General features: G+C 57.2%; 1 protein-coding gene across 7 annotated transcripts in view; it reads right to left on the minus strand.

Moving 5' to 3' along the window:
• Positions 1–26,861, minus strand: part of SYNPO (synaptopodin) — a 54,840-nt gene that overhangs the window by 4,094 nt on the left and 23,885 nt on the right. For 3 of the 7 annotated variants that reach the window (XM_070569173.1, XM_070569174.1, XM_070569175.1), the window contains exon 3: positions 3,747–6,124. In XM_070569173.1, the coding sequence (XP_070425274.1) occupies positions 3,747–6,124 (2,378 nt within the window). Of the gene's footprint in view, positions 1–1,709; positions 6,125–11,619; positions 12,164–26,209; positions 26,351–26,861 lie in introns of those variants that run through there. The other 4 variants (XM_070569177.1, XM_070569178.1, XM_070569179.1 and 1 more) reach the window with 4 other exon arrangements.

The raw sequence follows: 26,861 nt of genomic DNA on the forward strand, positions 1-26,861 counted from the left end.
ATCCCTCAGAGTCCAGAACCAGCCAGTCTTTACAGTGTCTCCTACCTAGTCAGGACCTAGAATCATTCATAAGATCCATTCTCTCACCCAGTCTATAATCAGCCACAGCCAAGCCAGTCAGCCTCTCATGCAATCAGAATCTAATTTCTTCCAATCAAAAGAAAGTAATAAAGTATGTGTTTTCTCCAAACAAATGGGGCAGCTAGCTGAGCCCAGACTCTGAACTGGATCCCTTTAACCTAAAGAGGAATGTTGTACAGCCGTCTGAACGGGACATTTTTCACAGGATGGCAATGCTGGAGTGACCCGTGGGGACCTCATCGGGACATCCAAGGCCCCTATTAGGAAATGGTGTGAGTCATTTCAAGTAGGAAAGTTAAAGGTCAGTGTGGGACCCACCCTTTTACTCCCAGGGTCAGAGTTGTGTATACGTGAGCCAGAGACACTGGGAGCTGCTGTCTGTGGGACATCCCAGGAAGCTGTCAGTCAGCCCAGCTGCAGGAAATGGGGCCAAGAGTTCATAATCCAAGCGGGTCCACCAGCACTGAGGCCGAGGAACCAGGGCTCTTCAGCCGGGAGAAGAGTGGGTGGGGCAGGAGGAGCCGATAACTGCCTGAAATCTCTAAGGGTCATCTCCACCTTTGGTGGCCACAAGGGGAAGGCTAGGGCCAGCACGTAGAAGGAGTAACAGCACTGACTTCTCAAGCCTGGGATGGAATGCTGAGGGCAGTGGGGAGCCGCAACTCATCACTTGGAGGAGGGCCAGTGCCTGACCTCACCGGAACTGCCATGTCTGGGTCCTGACTCCGGGTGTGCGGGGCGGGAGGTGGGGTGCACAATACAGAAAGGCTGTGGGAAATCAGACCTGTTCCCTTTCTGACAAAGATCCCAATGCACCAGATACATGAGAACTCCTTGGAAATGCACTTGCGTGCAAATTCAGAGAGTGGCACCCACTGAACCCAGCACCAGCCCCAAAGCAGGGCACGTGTGTGGGGTGAGGGCATGCCTAGAGCAGTCAGACAGGAACCATCAGAGACCAAACGGGACTAGCTCTCAGACCGCCTTCTGCAATCCTTTCATTGCACCAAGGGGGAAACTGAGGCCCAGCAGTGGGAAGGAGTTGTCTAACATTGCATAAGGAGTCGGGTGCAGATCTGGGACTAGAACCCAGTTCTTCTGACTCTCACTGGCAATTTGTTCCTCTCCACCAGGGGTAGAAACTGTGTTTTCAGGAGCCAGGCAGTGAGAATGTCGGAAATGGCCAGATTTAGAGAATAGGGAGGCGAGGAGGGGACCTGAGGGAAAGGGAGGGTGTGTGCTCTGGCTCAAGGCATTTGAGTTCCACTTTTAAAGAACTCAAGCAAACCTGGACCGTCAGGGGTTGTGGGGTTTCCCCATGCTCTCCAGCCTTTTTGGCCAAACTCCCAAGGAAGGACAAAACAGAAGAATGTGATTTCCGCAGGATTCTAGTTCCCCAAGTGCTGACCTGGGGGAAGAGAAAGGGCCACCCTCACTTCCACACCAGCACACATCTGTACCCATGGCAGATGCAGACACGCAGCAGGTGCAGGTGACACTCGGAGACACACCACACGTCCACACATAGGAACTAGGCAGTCCCACCCCACTTCCCAGGCCAGAATCAGGAGGGAGGGAGACAGCCCCGACCACCAGCCAGCGAGCGCGGAAGAAAGAAAGAAGCAAGACAGATTTGAGGCAGAGTGTATTAAGAACAGGAGAGGAGACAAGGTTGGGGAAGAGCTTGGCCAGCCTGGCCGCAGGAGCTGCAGGATGGAGGGTGGGCTCTTCCATTGCTGGCCCTCAGGGGTCGAAGGGAGCAGGGTCCAGGCAGGGGAGGGGATTGGCATGAAGGAGCTCAGCTCACAGCGGCTCCCCACACATGCCCCCGCGTTCTGGGCAGAATGAACTCACCAGGAAGGCACCCCCTGTTCCCATGGAGACGAGCCCAGAGCTCACGAAAACTGCAGGCTCAGCCCAGCACGGGCACCGCCTCCACCACCCCTCGCCCCGCTGGGGAGCCCAGAAATAGGGCCAGGAAAGGGAAGGTGGGTGGTGCTCGGCCCCCGGCCCTGGGAAGCTTCCATCTGAATGCTGCCTCTTGCGTCTGTATTCTCTCACCCACCACAAAGCCCAGTTTTGGGGGGCTGCATCACATCAAAGGGGAGAGGTGATGAGGATCTCAGACTCCCCGACTCAACCGCCTCCCGGTTGATGAACAGGAAACTGACCCGGGGTACACGTGCAGTCAGTCTGTTAGACTCCAGATTGCTAAGTCCCAGCCTTTTCCTCAAAACCTTAAGGTCTCCTCCGACTGCCCCACTGAGCTGCTGTGCTCCCGCCCTGGCCATTGCCACACTCCCCCATCTCTAGGCAAGCCTGAGCCTGAGCCATCCCAGCTGAGACTTCTGATCCCCTGGCCTCCTGCAGCAGCTCATTCCAGCCACACCCTCCCCAGGACGCTCTTGCAGACATCTAACTCCATCTGTCTTATGGCAACGGCCCATTTCCTTCCCCTCTCTTCCCAGGGAACTGTCTTACCACTTACGAGGCCTTTCTCCCAAAGCACCAGCCTATCCTCTCGATCCTTACAGATTGTCACAGCTGGAAGGGACCTCATTGTATAAATGAGAAAACTGGGGCCCAGAAAGGGAACATGAATTGGCCAAAGTCACACAGCAAATGGTAGGCTGAGATGGGACCAGAACCCTGCTGTCCTGCCTCTCTCCCTGGGGCCCCTTCCGCTGTACAGAGACAGCTGCTTTTAGTCGGACAGATCTTGGCTGAGGTTAAAGCTAAAACAGCCAAGGGATCCGTTGCTAGGGGCCTCTCTCCTAGCCACACACCGACATCTGCACATCCTTCTACAGGGCTTTCTTTCTCTCGGGGACCCCTTAGGACCTCCCACACCCCAGAACAGTGAGGGCAAGCCAGGTGGAACCAGGAATGAGGTCTGGGATGACCTGCTTTAGCTGTCCCTAAAGCAGAGCCAGATGTCTGGAGGGGGCATGGAGGCAGCTGAGCAGGGGGCAGGAAGAAAAGCGTCAGACAGCAGCGGTGGGCTAAGTCCTCATCCAGCAGAAGAACCCAGGAGAGGAGAGGACGTGGAGGCCGAGGCAAAGCTCTCTGAAGCAGCGGAGAGGAACCGGTGTCCAGAAGGCAGAGGTGGAAGAGACAGACCTGTGGAGGTGAGAATCCAGCAACAGGCAGAAAGATGCCAGGAGCTGGGGCCACACGAGGCAGGCCCCGCTGGGGCAGCCGAGGAGGCAGACCCTTGGCTGGCTGGTTCCACAAGCACTGGCAGGCTGTTTGCTCCAGAAGCCCCTGTTAGGGTCCCCTTCTAGGCCATTCCCCAGCAAGACGCTGGCATCCCTACAGCTCACAGAGGCCAGAGGAAGCTGCCCAGCCTCATTAGGGCCTGCCAAGGGAGCTCTCTCTCCATGACCCTCCTCCCCACTCGCAGGTCCCTCAGACATAGAGTCCGTTCACCCTTGTGGAAAGAAAGGGGCAGCTGCAGCTCAGAGAGGGGAGGTGACTTGCCCAAGGTCACACAGCTAGCTGGTGGCAGCATCAGCCCTTGAGCCCGAGTCCCTGTACTCCTGACTCTCATCCCTGCGCCACTTCCTGCCACATCTGCTCTCCATCTGGCCCTCGGAGAGGGGCCCTGACAGGCAGCGGGATCCCTGTGGGGTCTGTTACTTGAAGCAGAAGGAAGGCTTCCACACCTGAGCCTCGATCCCGGCGTTCCGGGTGGAGAAGGAAGGCCTGGGGGCCTGCTTGGCTCGGGGAGACCACGCCCTGGAGGGAGACACGGGGGAGACATCACTGCTGTAGGTAGGGCTCCCGGCAGTGGGCTGGAGGCCATCCTGGCCAGGGCAGGCATGCTGGCCCGGGGAGGGCCGGAAGGACCGAGGCAGGGCAGGGGACGGTGGGAGGGCCCCCTTGGGCAGGCTGGGCGCCAGGTCCAGGGAGCTCGGCTTGGCAGGTGAGGCGGCTCTGGGCACGGCGGCTCTCGGCAAGGCCTTGGCGGGCTCCTTGATGGGCGAGAGGACAAAGAGCGAGGGCCGCAGCTGGTAGGGCGGCTGCTTGCTGGGCTCTGGGCGCAGGACCCCATTCTCAGGCAGGTAGCCGTGGTAGAGGGAGGCAGGCGGGGTCCGAGCTGGGCTCCGGGATGCCACCCGGAAGCCACCGGGGGCGTTCGTGGAGTATTTCCAGGACGAAGGCAGGGACATAGTAGGTGACGGGCAGCGAGCCAGCTCGGCGTGGCCCGGGGAGGAAGACTCGATGACGTACTTCTCCATGCGGGACTGGCGGCGCGCGTAGAGCTCAGCCCCCTTCCCCGAGGCCTCGGAGAGGTTCTGGTTGGGTTTGGGCTTCGGCTTGGCCTGGATGCGCGGTGACTTGAGGCACGAGGCCCACTCCGGGAGGATCTCCTCGGCGCCCCCGGGGCTGGCCCTGTCCCGCGGTGCTGGCTCCTGCTGGAAGTTGGAGGCCTCGGCCCCCAGCGCAAAGGGCTCCTCATCCGCGCCTGCCTCCCCCTGGTCCCTCTGCCGCCGCTTCTCATCCGCCGTCTGTACCAGATCCAGCAGGTCTGGATTTGGGGTCACCTTGGGCTTCTCCACGAAGGTGAACATGGATTTCCGGCTGCCCCTACGGGCCATCGACTCCTCCAAAATGCCCGTCTTGCTGGCGGGAACTGCCTGGCCCTTCAGATGAGAAGGCTTGGGGTCGGAGCTGGGGTACAAGGCAGAGTAAGATGGGGGAGACCTAATTCGGGAAGCCAGGGGGGCCGTGGACAAGGTCTCAGCATAGGTGGGGGGCGGGGTGAAGTTCCCCAAGGGGCGTCTCTCCAAGGCGGGGCTTCGCTGTGCCATGGGCCTCCTCTCCACCATGGGGCTGTGGGACATTATGTGTCTCTGTGGCCGAGGGCTCCTGTCTGCCATGCTGGGGGGCTGGGGAGCCGGGGCCTTCTCCCCGAGATGTCGTCTCTCTACCATGGGGCTCCGCTCCATCTGGCTGGTGCTCCCTGATGCCTGGATCCCAAAGGGCCTGGCTGTCCTGTTGACCACTGATGGAGGCTTGGCCAGGGTGAGGTGGACCTCGCTGTACAGCTTGGTGGGTGTGATGGCGGCTGCCCGCCCAGACATCTCTTGTTCTGCTGACACGGCTGGGGCACTGGGCTGGACATCAATGAGCAAGGAGCTGGACATGATATCTGGGGCTGGGGGCCCAGAGCTGGAGAGGGGAATAGCTTCTCTGGAGAAGATGCTGGTGGTGGCAGGTGGAGCTGACACCTTATCAATGAGGAGTGTGCTGGATCTCACCTCCGCAGCCAGCTCCTGGGGTTGCCCATCAGCACACAGGGTGCTGGGTTTGGAATCTGACGCTGTGCCATTTGGTGGGAGTTGCGCCTCGGAAGAATTCTGCTGGACGCTAGAAAGCGGCAGGCTCTGCGGGGTGACAGTTGCCGGTGGGTTCTGATTGGCATCTGTGTCTGGCAGGTTGTGGTTGCTGTCGGAAGCTGGTGAGGTGAGTGTGGCACTGGCTGAGGAAAGGTTTTGGTTGACGTCTGCAGCTGGGCTGTGGACCTCGGTTGGAGGTGGCGTTGGTGGGGACTCCTGGGCGTCTCGGTTCTGGGAGAGGTGGAGCCCGTTGGCAGTCAGCAGTGCTGCGTTCTCCTTTAAATACACCACCAGCGGTACCTCTTCCTCCTCACTGGCCATCCTCTCCAGGTGCCGCAGCAAGCCAGCTTCCTCTGAGCACCCCTCCATGCTGTGACCAGGGACCCCCACGTCAGGGCTCTGGCAGTTGGGGTTCCTGGGAGGGCCCGGCTCAGGGCGTGAGGTGGGACTCAGGCTGGGCCCCGGGGCATGGCCTGTGGGGCTGGCAGGGGGCACGCTGAGGGACTCCTGGCTGGTCTTCTGTCCCCTCTGGCCGTGGCTCTCCGAGGTGAACTCGTTCACCCTCTGCCGGCGCCTGTTGAAGAGCTGGACACCGCGGGAGTTGGAGCTGGGAGGGGTGGTCAGCTGGGCTGCGATCTGCTGGCTCCGCGCCTTGGCCTCTTTCAGATCTCTCTCGGTGAAGCTCGTGCTCCGACCCAACGCTGCAAGGGGGACAGATGCCCAGTTAGCAAATGGGAATGCAGACCCACAGGCATACACAGACGGACAGACAGTCACCCATGTCCCTCCTACAGATGCTCTTGTCCCCTGGAATCTGATCTTTACTCACTGTTTCCTAGAATCTCTTCTCCTGAAATAGACCCCTGACTGAACCATTATGGCCAACTCAAAGGCCACCACCTGGTGAAACCTTCCCTGACTACCCTTTCAAGATTAACCAGGTCCTCATCTGGATCCCCCTGAGGGCTGTTCATACAGCACTTCACCAAACACAGCAAGAACACCTCACCTTAGCAGTCAAGGCCCCACTACATCCCCGATTCGTCTCCTACCACCCTTCTCCTCTCTCACTGGGCTCTGCCCTGCTGGCTTTCTTTCTGTTCCTTGAAAATGCCAAGCCTGTGCCTGCCCCAGGGCCTTTGCACTTGCTGTTCCCTCTGCCTAGAAAGATCTTTTTCCCGGTGGTATTCCATGTTGTTTCCTGCTTGCCACTCAGGACCCACTTGAATGTCACCTCTCTGGTGGGGCCTTCCTCTATAATTAGCCCTCCCTTCTCTCATCTCTTTGCTTCATTTCCTTCATGGCATTCACCACAATTCAGAATTATCCTCTTTACATGTTTTCTTATCTATTATGTGTCTCCTCACCTAGAACATAAGCTCTAAGGGGGCGATGACCTCGCCTGACTTGTTCATCACTCTAACCCTGGCGCCCAGATAGTGCCTAGCATGAAGTGGGCACCTCGTCAGCATTACTGAACGCATGAGTGAACCCCCAGGACATGGTCTACATGCCTCTCTTAGGACCTTTACACTTTCAAACTCAGAGCATAGTCATTTGCCAACACTAACACTTCTTTTTAGAATAGGTAATACATTCGCATGGTCTAAAGATACAAAAAGTATAAAGTCTAAAAAGGTACACAGTGAAAAATGTCCTTCCAGCCCCATACGCCCCACACCACGAATCAGGTAACCACTGTTATTTATTTCTCCTATATCCTTGCAGGTTTCTTCCCATTTCAAACAATCATCTAAAAATTCTCCTATTGTAATATTATAAAAGTAGTAAATTGGGCTAATTTCGGCAGTGACTGTAGTAGAACGTCACATTACTTCATTTTATCCTCACAAGAACACCAGGAGACAAGCATTTCTTGCCCTTGTTTTACAGCAGTGAAAAACGAGGTCCAGAGATGTGTAAGTAATTCACCCCAGGTCACACAGCAAAGGGTGGCAAAGCTGGAGTCAGAACCAGTTGTCTCTGGCTCCACAGCCCATGCCCAAGCTGCTTGCTTGTCTCAAAAAGCCCCTTTGGGACGTACAGGGGACAGTCTGCAGGGGTCAGGGTTCATTCAAGGGCTGGAGTCTGGGGCCCGAGTCAGGGATCGGGCTGGGGTCAGGCCCCTATTAATCTGGAAGTTCACTGTAGGCAGCCCTTTCTCTTTATAGCCCCAGTGCCCAGCTGGCACACAGTCAGGGCTCAATTTATGCTTTTTTGAACAATGAATGAAAAAATGGGCTGATGGACAGATGGATGGGGCAGCCTCTGCCCAGGGTTAGCAGCTCAGTGAGAGGCTGGGAAAATTCCTCGCTCCATCACCGCCCTCCCCACTGTGGGAAGCTAATTAGTTCTTGAGGAATCTGACCCTGCCCTCCCTCCTTCTTTGCCCTCATTAGCACTGGCCATGACATGCTGAGTGGGTCTCCAGGGACAGTCTTTCCAGGCGTCCTGCCAGTGAGGCTCAGAATTCACGGACTCTCAGAGCTGGGGGGCCCTTATAGGGCAGCTGTTTCACCACCACCCCCCTTTTATAGATGAGGAAACTGAGGTTCAGAGAGTGGTGCAGGGTCGAGCTCACACCAGGGTCAGCAGGGAGGCCCGCCCAGAGCAGAGCAGCTGCAGACAGCAGCCACAGGCTTTCTGGCCCCAACCTCCTTCTTCCCGCCTCCCATCAGGACCTGGCTCCCCCCGCACACCTGTGCCCACCTGTCCCGAACAGTGAGAGCACACAGCCTGCTCCACGTGCCCCTGACACCTGCTCCCTCCTCGAAGGGAGCCTCTCCAGCCTGGATCACCTCATCTACAAAAGATGGAGGGCCTGGGCGATGGGCCAGGCTGTTCCCCTGGGGGGAGCTTAGATGGGGGGAAGCCAGTCACGGAGGAGGGCCCCGAGAGTTTGCTCAGCTCACGCAACATGCATTTCCTCCACTCTGCTTAGAAAGCAGGCCTCCCGGCCCACATCCGGGCTCTGCTATGTGCTAGCTGTGTGGCCCTGGCGAGTCCCTGCACCTCTCAGAGCCAGTCTCCTTGACGGAGAAGAAGGTGCTAAAGTCCCCGCCTTTAGGGCTGGGAGGCTACAGTGAGGTCACAGATGCCAGCGGGGCTTACTGTCATCAAGCCCAGGTGGATGGGGCGGAAGGCTCATGCCACCCTGAGATGAGTGGGTAGCTGGTGACCCCACCCACTCCCTCTGGAAGGGCTCAGAGCTTCTTCTAGCAAAGGAGATCCACTCCACAAATCGGGGTCCCCAGAGGGGATGTGCCTCTCCTAAGGTCACACAGCAGGGGATTCCATAGTTACGGGGAGGCGAGGATCATTGCCCCAAATCACAAAACCTCAGAATCTCAGAGACAGCTGTCACCAGATCCAATTTGCCACACACAATTCCTGCATCCCTCAAACCATGCCCCTGAGTGTACAAGCCTCTGTTTACACACTCAGCTGACAGGGCGCTCGCCACCCCGAAGAGATGGCTTCCACTAACGACCATTCCTCCGCTATAAAGCTGCTCCTTACGTTAACGTCCACCTCCTGACATGAGTCTGGCCCCTCCTGCCACACAGATTAAAAGCTCTTTTTCCTACCTGACAGCCCTGCAGAGATTCAGACACAAATCGCATCCCCATGGGGCACGGTCAGGATAAATGTCCCGAGTCCCACCCGTCTCTCATGACACAACTTCAGCCTCGTGGCTAACACTGATTGGAATCTTACTGTGGACCTGGACGTGCACTTTCCACATATCGTTGTGTTTAATTCCCATAACAACCGTATGAAGCACAAACTATTACTACCCACTTTTTAGTGATGAGAAAACCAAGGCTCAGAGAGGTAAAGTGAGCTGCCCAAGGTCACAGAGCCAGAAAGCAAGGAGTCCCCTGGCTCTACATGACTCCAGAGGGCATCAAGATTTCTGGCTGGCAGGCTCCCACAGTGGGAGGCTCACAGGAAGTGCTTCAGGGTTTGAATAATCCAGACGGCCCAACATCCCTGCACTTCTTTCTCCTCACTTCTCTGTGTCAATCCTACCCCCAGGCTGGCTCGAAAGGCCAAGGGTTTAGAAAATGCTCAAATGTCAGGGCATGAAGGGCCCTCAGGGGTAAACTGGCCTGGGAGGCTTAGAGAGGGAAAGGGTTGCAGAGGAGGCTGTGGGCCAGGACCTGGTCTGCTGACCCCCAGCCAGCCTTGGAACGTCCCCCACGCTGCTGTTCTGGGACCAGAGGAACTCGGCAGAAAAGGCCAGCGGCGGAGAGAGCCCTGCCTCCAGGGACGCTCCCGTGCCCCCTGCCCCAGCCCGCAGTGACTCCACGGAAAAGGAATTCGGCAGGAGGCTTGGACCAGACCCAGCCAGCAATCCAGACAGTTTTTGCCACCCTGCACAAACAAAGCTGAGAGCAGGGGGGCTGGGCCAACTGTGGGCACCCCAAAGTCCCCACTGCAGGGCACCAGGGGGCAGCTCCATCCCGAATTCCCCAGACTGAGGAACCGCCACCCAGAGCAAGGCCCCAGGCAGCTGGGTCCAGGGTTGTGGCCCCTGCTGTCAGATAGGCAGGAGGTGGCCAAGGGCCACATGGGACGGGCACCTCACTGAGTCCCCAGTCTGCGTGGCTGCAGCCTGCACGGTGCAGGTCACAGCACCTCCTCTTCTCTGAGCCTCTGCAGGGCCAGGCTGGGGTGCGGGCCCTTGAAAGACCCCCCTGGACGATGGATCAGGAGCTCTGAAGACAGGCCTTCAGGAGAGGATGGGGAGAGGGCAGACACAAGGAAGAGCTGCCCGAGGTCAGGAGCCCTGGGTCCAACAGTGTTAAACCCCCGAGTCGGGGAGGGGACAAGGAGGCCTGAGCACAGCGTGAGAATGAGGATGGCAGTGCTGCTGTAATTACTGAGCCCTCGCTACGGCCCAGGGGCGGGGCTGTGCACCTCACACTCAGCGTCTTGTTCAGTCCCCCCAACAACCCCGAGAGACAGTACTGTCATTCTTCCCAGTTTGCAGATGAAGGCAGAGCTTCGAGAGAACTGCCCAGAGTCATACAACTTGTACGTAGCAGAGCTAGGACTCAAAATTCAGTCTGGTTGCTGAGTCTCATTTGTTAACCACTCTGCCTTCCACACCCTGACTCTGAGGGGAGGGACACCCATAGAGGCTCCAGTGCTCCTGGGCGATGGTCTGCAGAACCCTGTTTTCTCATCTTGAGATCAATGCCCCCAGCAGTGCCCTCTCCCCTGCATATTCAGCTTCCTAGAACAACTCATGCTTTCTCTCCCCTCTTCCTCTTAGGAGAAGAGCTGACAAACTCATTCTTACTAAAGTAGAAATGACTGCTAAGACATGAAAGACTAGTGGAGTGGAAAGAGCACGGTGTTGGGAATCAAGAAACCCAAGTTCTAGCTGTGCTCAGAAAAGGATAAGCCCCTTCTCCCACCCCTATCACCTCTGCAGGCAGCTGCCTGTTCTGCCCACTGTCAGGCCTATCTGGACCGAGGATCTGAAGGAGGGAGGTGGGGCAGGGGAAGGGAGGCCGGAGCAGAAGGTCAGGACAGGGAGAGAATTCAAGGAAATGCTTCTTCACACGGCTGCCGTCAATGGGAGTGTCCAGGCCCCGGGTCGGTGGAGTGGGGCAGGGAGGCAGAAGTAGGAATAGAGACTGGCTGGAGGCAGCCCATTGTGGCTGCCTGGGAGTCTTGGCAATGGGACAGGTAAACAGGCTGGGTAAGCTGCCCCCCTGGTGGGGTCAGGAAGGAACCAATGGCTGGCCACTGTACAACCTCTGGCTCAGCTTGGGGCAGGAAGATGAACTAGGCCTGAGTAATGGCCTGGCTACCTTGCCAGCCCCTGCCCCATATCCTCTCCTCTGAAAGGAGGAAATGACACAGCCTCCATTCCCTAGGGAATTCTCCATCCACGCCAAAGTCCTGGTGAGTTCAACCTGACTGAGTCCCGGCAGACTGCCAGACCTCCTCTCAGGAGGAGAATAATTCATACTAAGGTGGGAAGGACTGCCAGGATATAGGAGATGGATCAGAATGGGAGTGGGGAGCCCCGGACCTAGCTCCAGCCTTGCCATTGACAGTCTGGCAGAAGTCACCATATGCCTCTCAGATGCCCAGAGGGGAACTGAGCCCAGAGAGGGATACTGTATGCCCTAAGTCACACACCCCAAACCACAAAGGCACCTCTGAGTGCTCATCTTACTCACTCCGGCTGGGTCCTCCCTGCAGCCCTGTTTCCCCCCGATGCTGAGCCGGCCTTGGTTCTCCAAGCCTCCGGGAAAGGCAGCCAATCACCTCGCTGACAAAGAGGAAAATCCCACATCGACGGCAGAGGAGCTGGCTGTGACTTCTCTCCTCCACAGATGACTCAGCTCAGCTCTTTATCAGGAAAACCGATTTTGCAACAGCCTTTTAAATGGCCTCTCCGCCCCCAGTCTCTCCCCCGCCAATCCGCCCGCCCCGCCCTGCCAGATTCATCTTCCTCCCGCCTGGCTCCACTCGTGTCTCTCTCCCCTGCCTCCCCAGGATGTGGGAGATTGAGCGGCAAGTGCTCATCCTGGCATTCAGGGCCCCTGACGTCAGGGCCCACTCGGGAGCCCGCTAACCGGCTCTCTGTGCCCTCAGCAACGGCCAGCGTCCAAAGGCTCGCAGTTCCGCCCACCTGCCCTGTGAGTCCCTGCCTCTGCCGTGGGGTGTGCACAGACCCTCCACCCGGAACCGTCCTCTGTCTCACATCCTTTCTCCACGCCCAATCTCCCAGCCCTCCCACCTCAGCCGAATGTTGCCACCCCCTCAAAAAGCCTCCCCAGGTCCACCAATGTTTTCTCTGCACCACTTAAGAACCTCATCGTTTTGCATGCATATCATTCATTTCGGTGAGAGTCAGCCTTCAGAGGGCTTTCACCGCGCGCCAGGCCCTGGCTTCATTGATAGCAACCCATGAAGTCAGCACAGCCTTCATCTCCGTGTTAGAGACGGGCTCAGAGGGGTGAAGTGACTCGCTCAATGCAGCACAGCTAGTCAGAGAGGCAGAGCTGGGATTCGAACCCAGGTGGTGTGGCGCGTGGGCCATGCTGCCCCCTCCCTATGTCTTGCTTTGCAGCTATCAGGGTCTGGGTCTTATTTTGCCCACAGACTGCAAGAGCCTCAGGGGCCTCAACTGCTGCCCTTCTGCATCCCTGTGTCCCCCACGCATCCAGGGGTGCTTGCAGGATAACGATGACGTCGACAAGAACGGCAACAGCCAAGGTGTGAGGAGCACCCGATGCGGCCAAGCTACAGTTTGGCATGTACTTTCTCACTGAAGCCTCACAGGACTCATAAGGGGGCTCCCTTCCCTCCATTCCACAGATGAGGAAAACAGGGTCCGGAGAATTAGCGAACTCACCTGAGGTCGCACAGTCAGCAGGGGGCAGGCTGGAGCCCGGAGTTGACTGACCCCAAGCCTGGGTCCCTCCTTCTGAGGAGCTCTGCCTACCAAGCACACTCACTTTCCCCACCCACTGTCCCAGGCCCAGCCCAACTGCCACTTCCTCTAGGAAGCCCTCATCAATCCATCCGGACTCATAGATCAGTGCTCCTCCCCTGTTCAACCTGGCCCAGGAGCCTCAGAGCAGGAGGGGGCTCGGAGGAAACAAGAGGTCGAGAAAGCTCTCGAACCAAGGTCCAAGGGGAAGGAGGCTGGGTTGGCCAAGTGCTGCTGTCTCCCTGCTGGCAGTGGGCTGGGACTAGGCAGGGCAGGATGGGTGGGTTGGAGGGAACCTAAGGTGAAGGTTCCCCAGTCGGCGCAGGCCTTGGCTGGCGGCTGACCCTGCGGGCCACAAGCACTGCTCACTGAGGCTGCCCGGGGCCCTGTGGTGGGGTCCTCCTCTCCTGCCTTCTCTACCGGCCTAAACACTAATCTACAATTCGATTTTCAGGGCCTGGGAAATGGTGACCCAGAGAGCCAGGCTCAGCCCCAGGTGCCCACCTCCCAGGGCAGCCCTCGTAAGCCCTAGCTAGGGGGCTAGCCTCTCCTGCTGCATCAGCTCCAGCATCCCAGCCCTGGGAGCCTTGGAGGTGCAGAGTGGACTGCCAAACCAGCCCTTCCAGAGAAAACACTGGATCCAGGAGACAGAAAGGTGGCCGGCCCGGGCCGGCGAGAGACGGACCCCCCTAAACTGTGCCTGTGCCAGGGTCGGGGCTGGGCCCAGACCTTCTCTGGGTCCCCAGCACCCAGCCCAGGGCCTGCACATTCTGGGCCCTCTACAAAGGTGCAGCCCTTCCTCTCAGCCCTGGGGCCGGAGCTGGGCTCCATCCTGAGTGCCCCAGACTCGGCACAGGTCATCACGCAGGACGGGCTTGATACACATGGACTAAATAAATGACTGAAGGATGAGCACCCCCACAATCCAAACCCACCTTCACATTGTGTTCCATCATTCATCTGGGGAGATGAATTCTAGATTTGTCGGCTCCCAGATTCATCTAGATTCCAGATCAAGATCTAGAGGGTGGTTCCTGGGGGCAGGGGGGAAAAGGAGGGAGGGAGGGAGCAACAAGTCCGTGGATGTAGGTTAGACCTAAGAGGCAGAATATTCCGCTAAGTGCCGCGAGAATATAGAGCCTAAGAGAGAGATGAATTAGGATGAAGTAATCCGGGAAGGCTTCCCGGAGAGGGTGGCATATGCCCTAGGTTTTGAAAGATGGAGATGTGGAGGCATTCCCAGCAGTGGGACAGCCCAGCAGAGCCTGGAAGGCTCAAGGCAATTCCTACCCCACTCCCCTGTCCCCACCCTACCCATACCCCCAGTCAAGACTAGCTGTAGAGGAAGCCACCTTTGACAGAGGAACACAGGTGGTGGGCCTGCTCAGAGGCTCAAGGTGATGGGGTGGTTCAGGGAGCGTTCCATCGGAGCTATAGACATTACAAGCCTCCTGCCCAGAGACCGGAAGCACCGTGGTATGTGCCCTGGGCCCCTGGGTGGGTTACATAACCGCCCCACTGCCCAGGCCGCAGATCCAGCCGGGACCCTCCTCCGCCTCCGCCCCCACCCCCTGGGCCATCTGTCTGGCTGCTCCCTTCTTACAGAAGAGGCCAGCGCAGCGCAAGCGAGGGCCAGCGCCCTGTGGTAAATTCCCCACATTCCTTCCTTACAGCAAAATAAATAACTGGCGAGAAAAGACGCAGGAGGAATGGCAATGACGGCCGAGCAGGCCGGAGCCGGGTGCACGGGTCCACAGCGGAGGGAGCCACAGTGCCACCGGCGAGGCTGTGACAACGCTGCTTGTCCCCAGGAGGTGTCATCCTCACCGGCTGGGGCTCTGGGATGAGCCTGCTGGCAGCCCTTGCACTCCCCGGGCTTTGCCAGCCGTCTCGGGGTCTCAGGCTCGCACGTATCTGCCACAGAAGCACTGGGACTCCCTCGGTCATGGCAGGTGGTCACCGTGAGCAACCTTATCAGGGGCCCTGTGCACTTCACTTTCATTACTCAGGGTGCTGTTTACTGAGTACTTCTTCTGTTCCAGGCATTCGGTTTAAGTATTACCATTATTTTATTATGTTGTTTTATCTTCACAAGCTGTGAACTGAGAGGACCGTTATACCCACTTTACAGATGAGGAAACTGAGGCTCAGGAAGGTTTTGTGATTCGCCAAGGTTACTTGTCCAGTGAGTGGTCTGCGGTCTCCACTCCGGCCTCTCACTCCCACAACCATTCAGCGTGCCTGCCCTCCCCCAGAGAGCCCTCCTTTACCAGATCCAACCAGAGGTGCAGCCTGTCCACCCCACACCCCTGTGTCCTGCTCCACAAGGCATCCTGGGCACCTGGGGGGGCCGCCTGTAGTAAACCACGTGGCCTCTCTGATCTCAGCTTCCTCAGCAGCGAGGCAGGGATGGTGACTGTGCTTTGCAGAGTCGCTGCTGAGGTGCAGGGATGGTTTCTAGAGTGTAAAGCGCTGTGCACACCTGAGGGGGATTTCACTTCAGCCTTTTGTACAAACCCACCTCACACCATTCTACCAGCCTAGGCCTCTGTCCATCTCTCTCCCACTCTCCTGCAGCCCTCTCCGGGTCTGGTCTCCCTCTTCTGCTCACAGTCAGGCACAGCCCAACAGCATCCCCTCTGCAAGGGGATCCTGGCGTCAACCTCTAGCCAATGTGCTGAGCAAAGGGTTTGAATCCCAGGCCTGCCTCTTGCTAGACACGAGCCCCCAGGCCCCTTTGGAGCGGCCTCCGGGTCCAAGACTCCTGGGAGAGAAGGTGCAGCCAAGGCTGGCTCCCACCACTCGGTACACGGCCCTGATGCTGACCCTGCTGTGCCCCTGTCCCGGTGCCATTCACCAATTACCAGGTGAGTCTGGTTCCCCTCCAGCAGGAGGAGTCTCCTGCCGGAGGAGAGGCTGAACCGCCCATCCCCGCCCTCCCCTTGTCCCTCCAACCTCGAAAGAAAAGAGGCCCGGAGGTCAGGAGAGTCGCTTCCGGGGTCTGTCCTGCCACAATTTGGGTAAGACATTGGGCTCGTTCCTGACCCTCTTTGGGCTTCAGTTTGTCCACGTGTTCAAGGGAGTGGACCGGACCAGTGACTCCTAGAGTGTGGCACGCCCACACCTCTGGTGGAAGCAAAAGGATTTAGGTGGCACCCTGATCGTTAAAATCTTAATAGTTATGTAAACTTCACACAAGTATTGGAAAAGGAGTACAAGAAACACAGCAAACCTGTGAAAGGTGCATTAGTACTTAGGGAGACGGAAAAGTGGATATTTTAGTAACAAAAGTTAGACAATTTAAAAAAAAAAATAAGTAAGTACAGGTGGTGCATGGACTCATTCATTCAGCTGATATTTACTGGACACCAGCTGAGGGCCAGGCACTGTTCACAGCCATGACGAGAAACACACAGAAGTCCCTGCCTGCCTTCTAGGAGGGGAGCAAGCTAACAAATGTCTGAGCAACTCCACGAGTCAGTCAGGCGGTCATGCTATAGAGAAAAACAAAGCAGGCATGGGAGATGTGCGGGCTGCCCAGGGTGGGGAGGGGTTTGCAAAGGTGAATATGGGAATCAAAGCAGGCGTCACTGAGAAGTGATATCTGAGTAAAGAACTGAAGGAGGCGAGGCAGTGAGGCAGGCGCATGTTCACAGAAAGAGATGAGGCAGAGGGAGCAGCTCATGCTAAGGTCCTGAGGCAGACTGGCACCTGGCAGGTTTGAGGATGGTACATAATGTGGAGGTGGGACATGAATGAGGAAAACAGGTTCTTTAATGGCCCTACCTCTGCCCTTTGGGATCTCAGGTGTCCCCTTGCAATGCAACCTTCTGTGTGCACATATGTGCACACATACACACACTGCAACACACGTATTCTCAATAGCTTCTGAATACTGGCAAGAGCCTAGCCAGCAGTGGCACATCCTCCACACACGCCCCTGCACAGAGCTGCCGCTGGCTTCACACCTACGCTACCTGGAGCAGGGTGTGCACGGGCACCCACAGAGGGGGCAGAACCTACACACAAATGTGTGCACACTCAGCACCCACAGGTCCTCAGGTGGCAGGCTGACACAAACACACATGCAGCAGGTACACACCCTGTGGGACAGCACATGTGTCTCCCTCCCGCCATCTTCAGGTAACCCGTTAGCAGACAGCCCTTGTCTGGAGGGCACATGCTCCTGGAGAATGGTGAGGGCACCGAAGGTGTGGTTTCAAATTCACCTCTCCAGCATCTCTGCACCTCAGTCACGGTTTCCCTTTTCCAGGGGCACATTAACCTGCCACCTGATGCTCAAATGTCCCAGGGGATTGTGTTGCTATCGAGAATGTCCCCTTTTCTACCTCTATTGCCATTAAACGGATAAGCCATGTACAATGCCCAGCACAGCACTGTAAAGGTGAGCAGCCGCAACCAGCATCATTGCATTCATTGCAGTGCGTGCATCATTGCAATGCATGCATTGCATTGTCACAGTCATCATCATCCTTTGCTTCACCCCTTCAGGTTGCTTGCGGTGGGGGGCGGGGGGCAGCTGAGGAGTAGAAGGAAAAGTCCAGACTGAGAGCTGGTGTCCTAGGTCTCAATCTGGTCTCCAACTCATGGTGAGGGCTCGGGCAAGTTCCGGCCCCTCTCTGGCTTAGAACAGAAACCTGCAGGGATGCACACATCCCTGGGGCATGTGTCCAAAATGCAGCTTCGGCCCAGACCCAGGACCACAGACTATGCTCATTAACAGTCTCCCTGAGGGGTTCTGAAGCACACCCGGGGTGGGGGGGACCCACTGGGCTTTAGAGCCCATGACTTTAAAAATGTGTTTGTAAGTGAATTAGTATGTAGACAAATGCTTGGAATAAAGACTAGCACAGGGCCAGCCCCGTGGCCAAGTGGTTAAGTTTGCGCGCTCCACTTCGGTGGCCCAGGGTTTTGCCAGTTCGGATCCTGGGCGAGGACATGGCACTCCTCATCAAGCCACGCTGAGGCGGCATCCCACATAGCACAACCAGAAGGATCTGCAACTAGAATATACAACTACGTACTGGGGGCCTTTGGGGAGAAGAAGAAGAAGAAAAAAAAAGATTGGCAACAGTTGTTAGCTTAGGTGCCAATCTTAAAAAAAAAAAAACACAAAAGACTAGCACATAGTAAGGCCCCATAATGTTAACAAAAAATACTTTATATATATACACGCAATTATATATAGTAATTATATACTATCCCTTGAATGTGCACAGCACTCTTGCAGTTTTCCTAGCACCCTCACATCCCTCAGAGACAGAAGCAGAGCAAGGATTGTTACACTGTCTTACAGACTAGAAAACTGAGGCAGAGAAAGGCCAGGCTCTCACAGAACGCAGGTCTGTGGCTCCCCGCCAGAGACCTCGGCTCAGCCTCCTGAGATGTGTCCCCCGGGGCCGCCTCACCTCATCCCATATGCTTCTGACTTCCAGCCCACAGGGCACCTGTCCTTCCTCCAGGGAAACCTCCAGCTTTACAGAAACTCTGGACACACATGACTTCTCCATTAACTCGGGTTCACTGAGAACAGGACAACCTCTGCCCGTTAATTTCCTTCCAGTCATAACGTCCCTCTCACCGGGCAGTGCATGGGGTTCCCTAAGCCCTCACACGGCATGCTACCATTTGATCTGGAATAGTCCTTCTGTTCTAGGCAACCTGAGTTCAAGTCCCAGCTGAGCAGATCACTACCCTTAGCAAGGCTTACATGTGTTCAGCCTCAGTTTCCTCCTCTGTAAAGTGGTCTCCTGATGACTGCCCTTCGGGGTGACTGTGAGGATTGGGTCTCACAGGTGCGAAGTCCCAAGCATCAGGCGAGCACAGACGCTCCTGTAATGAGGGAGCACCACTCACTCAGAGGCTAAAGTGCGAGTTTCTGGAAGGCGGGAGTCCTGTCTCGTTCATCAGTGTACCCACACCTCCCGGATGTAATATGTGCTCGAGAAATACGCGGCAGAAATGAAACAACATCGCCAAAGCAACTCTCCCTTAGCCCTAGCTCGCCGATGTAGTTCATGACCCATTTCTCAGTGTGGGGGCTGGAGGCACGGAGCAGGGATGGTCAAGGCTGGAAGGGGTGAGTTATGGGCCCTGGGAAGTCCTCCCATCTGCCATGGCAGTGACGAAGGTCCTCCCAGGAGGGCCGTGCTCCGGGAGCCCTGAATGGAATCCTGTTGACTCAGAGGCATCAATAATGCACTAGCGTGTTCTCTTCTCATCGCCCTGTCACGCTAAGAATAGCACCAGCTACTGTTTCAGGGATTCCACAGGGAAGAGCGCAGGACACCAAGATGGGGACAAGCAGGGAAAGACATCACTAGGCTGTGGCCGGTCCAGCATCCTCCCTCCAAGGCCACCTTTCTGAACCCATAAGACAGAGGACCCCAGAGGTCAGAGCTGAAAGGGCTCTTAGAGGCAGCCGGTCAGGGGCTCTCAGGGATGTGGGAGGGGCCTGAGAAGATGCCCTTCCACCAGAACTGTTTTGTCTTTCCCTCCTCCCTTCTGTTGCCCATTCTAATAAAGCCCGTGCCTTGAGCCCACCCCTCCCTATTCACGTGATGAACACATATAGGGTGGGTGGTCCCCTCTTAAGTGTGTCCTATGTCAAACTTTGGAGAGAGAGGAAGATTCTACAGCTTTTAATTAAAATTTTTTTCTAAGTTTAAAAATGACCTAGAACAGTGCTTCTCACACTTTAATACACTTAAGGTGATTCCTCAAGGATGTTGTTAAAATGCAGATCTGAGTCAGGAAGTCCGGGCTGGGGCCTGAGCGTGTCCCTTCTCAGAAGCTTCCAGGTGATGTTGGCATTGCATCCACGGGCCATCCACTGAGGATAGAAAAACTAGAGTATTTCCCTACAGCACAGATGAAGAAACTGAGGCCCAGAGAGAAGAAGGGATGTGCTGAAGAGCACATGACAGAGCTGGGCTCACAGTGGAGGCCTCCTGACGCCTCCCAGGCTTGGCTGGGGGGCTCTGGGGTTGAATGGAGGTGCCAGGAGTGGAGCAGGGGACAGGCAACAGCTACAGGCAGTGGGAGACCCAGAGGGGCAGGGGTCCAGGGGTAGGCCTCCATTCAGCCAAAAGCTGAAGCTCCTGGGGTCCACAGGCTCCCACAAGGAAGAAAAGGAAACAAGAATTTGCCTGAGAAGAGGGTCTCAGCTAGAGTGACTGCAGCCTCCGGCCTGAGCACACACGTGCCCTCGCCAGCTTGCAGTCGAGGCCTGATGAACCACCAGAACCGTCCCGGAAGGCAGGACGCATCAAGTGACCGTCAAACTGCAAACGAGATCCAGGGAGAGGAAGAGATGCCCCGGCACTGTTCTTCAGTCATCGGTGCCGTGGCTAGGGGAGGGCGGGGGGCCCCTGGGCAGCACCCTCAGGGTGGGCATCCGAGGGAAAGAAGAAAAGATGGGAGGCAAGGCCTGCCTCCCAGACCAGCATGAGGAACTGCTCCTCCTTCCTAGGATGGGCCTCCAACCCCTTCTCAGCCTCCAGGCCCTGCATGACAGACCCACTGCCCCTCCACCCCCACCCCCTCCCCTCCTTCAAGCACTCAGTCAGGGCCCAAGCACTTCACCTCAGGGCCTTTGCACTGGCTGCTGCTTTTGCCTCCCTTCCCTTCCCTCCTCGGTGGTCACTCTCTGCCCATGCTTCTTATCCTTTGGGTCTGTTGACAGGTCTCAGGGAGGGCTTGCCTGCCCTCAGAGGTCATATTCCTCTGCCTGTCTTCCAAACTCTCATCAGATTTGTAACTCCATCATATTTGTCTGAGCGTCAGTGTGCTCTGCCCGATGGGAAGCAGCCCCTATAGGGCAGGGAACTTGGCTGTCATTTCTCTGCTATATTCCTGCCCCCACGCCTAGGTCATAGCTGGGGGACAATAAACATTTATTGACTGAATGAAGGAATAAATGAATAAAAACACTGCTCACATCACTACTGCAAAGCCTTCTACCTCTGTGGTTCCAAGTGGCCTCACTCGCCCTGGAGAAGGCGTACAGGACTGAGGTTTGCAAGATTATCCCAGTATAGTCCTCTGCTCTGCTCCTTCCCAGCTGAGTGGCCTTCACAGGTCACATCCCCTCTCTGAGGGGTCTCCAGCACCAGTAGTCAGGTCTAAATGGGAGATGGAATCTGGGAAAGGCTTTGAAAGCTGTAAAGAGCTTTAATTGGTAGCACTACTCTATCCATGTTTGAGACCCAGAGAGGGAAAGAGCCTCATTCAAGGCCACACAGCCAGTGTGCGGTGATGCTGGGTCCCAAGCACAGCATAAAGCCAGCAGCTGGGCTTCAGGCCCACCCAGGCTCAGTGGGGGGCACCTTCTGCCTGGAGGCTGGGCAGGGGTGGAGAAGGGAGAGGAGAGGGTGGCTGGGAGCATTCAGCCTCAGGCCCAGAGCCAGGGTGGGGTGGGCGGGGCCCCCAGCAGGAGGCCTGAGTGGGGCCTGGCAGCTGGGCATGGGGGAGCCAACTGGCGCAGGCTGGGTGGTGGCATGCTTACTCCCCATGCGCGTGACAGTCTATTTTTTAATCAGCACCCTCCCCATCCCCCAACTCCAAAAGGGCCCATAACAGGAATCGTGTCCAGGCTGAGACCAGGGCCACCTTGGGGATCGGTGGGAGGGTCCCCAACTCCCATCACCCCATGGAGCCTGCAAGTACTAAGCAGCCCACAGGCAGGACAGGAGACCCAGGAGGAAGAGCGCTTCCTGCCTGTGTGACCTTGGACCTGTCCCTAGACTTTCTGACCTCAGTTTCCCCCATCTGTACAGTGATGGGAGGCATGCCAGCCTCCATGGGAGTTCATGACAACCCAGGCTCTTGGGATCTACTCAAGCTCCGAGGCACTAATGACGCCCACTCATCAGGCCCTGGCAGAGCCTCCACTCCCACAGCACTCCCAGGGTACACTTGATCCTCCCTGACCTACTCCCAGAGGAGGGAGGGAGGGGAAGAAAAGAGGCTGAGCCGGCTCAAGGGACAACCTCAAAATCCCAGACCCCAGACCCAGTGAGGCTCTTCCATCCAGGGCCTGAGGGACAGAGATGATGAGAATCAAAGAGGAATGCTATGCATTCTTAAGCAGGTGGCTTGGCCCCTCTGAGCCTCTGGCACTCTATCTAAAGCAGAAGAGATGGTGTTGTGCAGTAGTTAAGCACGCAGGCTTTGGGGCCAGATTGTCCTGGTTTGAATCTGGCCACTTACCAGCTATATGACCTTGAGAAATTCACTTAACCTCTTTGTGTCTCAGTTTCCCGTGTGTAAAATGTTGATAATAACAGTACTTACTTCGTGGAGTTGCTGACATGTAAAGAACTCAGAACACCCCTGGCACATAGCAAGTAACCGTAAACGTTAACTATTTTTCAAGAACTTTGGCTTTTATCTATGGAACACTCTTAGTCTCCGAGAGATTTTATTCCAGAGGATTAGATGTGAGGTCTCAGGCCAGCCCACTCTCCTGTCTGTGGGGCTCACCCAGCCTGCCCCTTCCTGGGCAATCACGGTGACGGCCCCTCCTGCTGGACCTGTGTTTTTGGCACCTTTCGAGCTCTTTCACACCCACGAATGCCCTCACAGCCCTCCGAGCCCGTTCCATAGCAGCCCCGAACTGAAGCCTGAGTCCCAGAGGAAGCGAATGATTTGTCCAGGACCACCAGCCAGTGAGCTCAGATGAAGAGGTTCCAGGATCTGTTCCTGAAGCTCCGTCCAGGCCCTTTTCCCCAGTGCTGTACCCATCCTCCCGCCCTCAAAACCTGTTCCTGGCCAAACACTGAAAAGGAACTTATACGGAGAGAGGAGTCTTGAGCGTGCGTCCACCTCCTCAAGGGCCTCATATTCTAACAGATCAAAGCATGACAATACTATTTAATGAGTAATAGTTATCATTTTTTAGCATTTATCATCTCATTTAACTTCAGAACAACAGCACAAGATAGGGTTTATTATTGTTTCTATTTTATAGATGAAGAAATAAAAGCCTAGAGAGGTTATATAACATGCTCAAGGTCTCCCAGCTACTCAGGAGGAGAGCCCGGCGGTCCAGCCACAGGATCTGCGTATCAGCCCCGCAGGAAGCAGGCAGCACAGGGTGGACCGGATTCCGCTTCACCTGCAGCAGGCCTGGGGGGCCGGGCAGGGCAGGGTAAGGTCAACACAGTACTATACTATCCGGCCTCACCAAGTGGAAAAGATGAAGCTAGGATGGTGGAATTTCAGCCAGTGGCCAGTTGGTAAAGATTTCATTCTGGAGAGAGAGGGCTTTTGTCAGCCTCTGGAATTACAGGGCCTGGAGGCTGTCCCCACAGTGACTCCTCCTCTGGCCACAATGAGTAGCGATTGAGCCCCTGTGTCAAGGGACAGTTCACAAAGGACTCTGAGCTCATACACACACAGGCCTAACTCAGCAGAGCCCAGCCACCTCTCGGACCAGACCGCAGGCCCGGGGCTCCTATAGCCAATGGCCACCCCACCCCCCACCCCCAGCTCCCAGTGTAGACCATTTATCATGCTCTGAGATGCCCTTCCTCCCAACCCAATCGCCCCCATTCTTCTAGGCCCAAGTTCTGAACAGGCCTCCTCCACGAAGCCAGCCGTGACCACTCCTTCAAATAATACTCCAGTCTCCACTCCAATGTCACCTCCAGAGGGAGGCCTTCCCCAGCCACCAACACAAAGTAACCCCTCCAACTGGTCTCCATCTTTGCAGTGTGGCTTTTTAAAAAAATATATATACCACTTTTATCTATCTGAAAACATCTTGTTGATTTCTTTGCTTCCCTTTTTCTTGTCTATCTCCCCAATTAAAATGCAAGCTCCTTGAGGTCAGGGACCTGTCTCATTCACTCCTATAACCCTAGTGCCTAAAGGACCCACCCCATCCCGTTGCTAGCCAGGGACACTGAGGTCCATAGAGAGCAAGGCATTCACCCAAGGTCACACGGCAAGCAAGTGACCTTGGGTGAATCCCTTAGCAGAGGTTGGCCTAGCCCCTAGGTCTCTGCACTGCAGCCCAGGGCACTTGGCCTATCCCCACCCGCACTCCAGTTGACCCTCTGCTGACTTATCTTGTCCCTGCCTCCACACGACAGTGGGGGCCAGAGCCTGCAAACCCTTGACAACAGCGCCCTTCCACCTCCCCAGGGGCTCGCCGTGCCCCTTGCTGGGCAGCCCTGCCTGCTTCCCCCTCCGTCCCTCCCTTCCTGGCATCAGCAGCTCTGATGAGCTCATGTCTGGAAGCCCGGGAGCTGCCCTGAAGGAAGAGGAGCCTCCCAGGCCAGGCCCCTAGGCCTGGAGGTGTGTTTGGCCTTGTAGGAGGGGGACCCAGGCAGGAAGGTGCTGAGCCCCGCCCAGCCCGCCTCCCAAGCTGAGAAGAGGGAGAGACGGTTCCTCCCCTGCTCCTCCCATCTCTCCAGGTGCTCCTGGGCCACTCAGCCCCCTCCCACTTATCAAGGAGCTTCTCTGTCCCAGGGAGGGGCGTCTGCTGCCTTCGACTCACAGAATCACACAGGGTGCCCCCCTGCCCTTCCCAGCCTCATCTCCCCAGCTCTGAAATGGGAAGATGAGATAAAATGCAGCCCCAAGAAGCTAGAGGTCAGTTGGGAACCAGGCACCTGTATGCCACAGGGTTTTTTTCTCTTTTTTTTCACCTTAGGGGAAGGGCAACAGCTAATAAGAGAGCGAAGGCGTTAAAGACCTTATTCTAACCATGTAAACGCTGATTCTGACCCCAGCTTAATTTAGGTGCTAGTTCGGGAGGTGGTGGGGAGCTGGCCCACGGCCTGCAAAGTAGGCACCGGCCTGAAAAGTGGTGACTGGGAGCCGGGGTGGCATAGCAGCAAACCATTTGCCTTTGGGAAGTTCTCTGAATATGGAACTAGAGTGATCCTAGTCCATTCTCCTTATTGTACAGATGGGGAAACTGAGGACCCAAGAGGAGGTGGAATCAAGATCTCATATGCAGACAGAGGCAGGGGACCCCTCCTCCACAGGGCATTTTCACCTCTCTTGAGGGGTCTGTCCCACAGCCTGAGGTAATAGGGTAAGCTGTGGGGGAGGAGGTCTTCGGTTTGCTTGTGGTGCTGCCCCCCAACACAGGATGGGGGCCAGGCCTGGGACTGGGGACAGGCAGCCTGGCACCACAAGGTTTGCAGTCCCTTACCCAGTGTGCCCTAGTCCCTCTGAGCGGCATTCTATCTCATCACTGCCCCTACAGCCACCATGAGCACTGCTGTCTCCAACTCCGTTGTCCCCTCAATGGGAGCCAGAGAGGGCAGGGGGCTTCCCCCAAGATCACACAGCAAGTTGGTTTATTACAGTGCCACCTGCCACTCGGGATAGCGTGGGGAGGGGGGCTGGGGCTTCCCTGCTCACTGTGGTCCCTTGTAGACAACCCAGACATGGAACACAGCGGGGTCCCTGTCCACATGGAGAATAGGGCCTGAAACTCAGGGTGGAGGTGGGGAGGAAAGCATCTCTCCAGGGTCTTCAGAGGTCCCGTTAGAGCCCTGGATGTAGCCCCCTGATTCCACAGCGCAACGGTCAGAAAGAAACCGCACCCTCCACTCCACCTCTAGAGCCTCGGTGCTCACCTTGGCAAACGGGGCAATAATGGGGTGTCGTGAGAATTTGATGTGGAGCCCTTCGGACAGATGCCCCCTCCCCGGAGGCCCTCAGGAAAGGCCTCGATTTCCCCAGGTGGGGCTGGGGCGGTGGTCCAGGCGCTCCGAAGGTTCAGCGTCCCGCCTGCCTCGCCGGCCCGGCCAGACCCCGGCGCCGGGCGCCCCGCCCGCGGGGAGGGGGGGCGCGGGCCCAGCACACGCCGTTCCCGCTGCCCCGCAGGCGCCCATGTTGGTCAACCCCGGGCAGAGCCCAGCCCGCCGTTTCCCTGAGCCAAGCGGCTCCCACCTTTCCCAGAGCGTGCGGGGGGCGCAGACCCCCCTCCGGCAGTTGCCCACCCGGGAGCCGGGGGCCGCTGCGGTCCCGATCTGCTTGTGGGTTGGGGCTCGAGGGCTGGAGCCCCCGCAGCCCCAGGGAGTAGCTTCCCCGCATCGGGGCGTCATCCCACTCCTGAGCTGCTTGAGAGCTTTGAGATTTCTCCAGCGCCCCCCACCCCCACCCTACAGATGGAGAAACTGAGGCCCAGAGTGTGGCAGCGACTTGGCCAAGGTCATCCTGCGTGAGGGGACCGGAGCCCAGGTGTGCCACCTCCACCGGGGCGGCGCCGGGAACAGCACAGGTGGGAAGGGGCGAGGCTTGCTCGGCGCCCGCACCCCTGCCTGGGCCAGCGCCCCTCACTCACCTCCAGCCGCAGCGCGCGGTCCCCGAGCTCACCGGCGCCGCCACCTCCGAGCACCTGGCCGCGTCCGTCAGGGCGCCCCGCCCCGAGACCCCCGCCACCCCCGCCCCGCGCCGGACGCCCCCTCTGCGCCGCCGCCACCGCCACTGCCTAGCGGGCTGCTCGGGGACCCGGAGCCGGGAGGGCTGGGCGGGCGGGCGAGCCGCGCTCCTGCCGCCCGCTCCCCGGGGCCCTAGCGCCGCCCTGCCCACCGCCCCGCCCCGCCCAGCCCTTGGAGGTGCGCCTCCCTCCCCCACAGGCTCGGCCTCCTGTCTCCTGGCGGTCCCCCTCACTCCCCCTTTCCTCTCCCTGTGCATCGCTCTCTGCTGCCCAGTTGTCTGGCTCTCTGTTTCCTCCTCGTTTTTTTGTATCTCTAGGTCGGTCCCTAAAGCCTTCTGCTTTCTGTTTCACTCAGTTTCTTCATGCCTCCCCATCCTCATCTCCATTTCTTTTCTTCATCCCTCCCACTACCCCCCTTTTAAATATGTCTTTGTGATTCTGTCCCCATCACTGACACCACTTCCCACCTCCCCCACCTCCCCACCCCATTTCCTTTCAGACCCAGATGCAGGACCCTCTGAGGCCCATCCACTCTGCTTCCTCTCAGCCCCAGCAC

The sequence above is a fragment of the Equus przewalskii genome, chromosome 13 (assembly GCF_037783145.1).
Source record: "Equus przewalskii isolate Varuska chromosome 13, EquPr2, whole genome shotgun sequence".
In the NCBI taxonomy this organism is placed as follows: domain Eukaryota; kingdom Metazoa; phylum Chordata; class Mammalia; order Perissodactyla; family Equidae; genus Equus; species Equus przewalskii.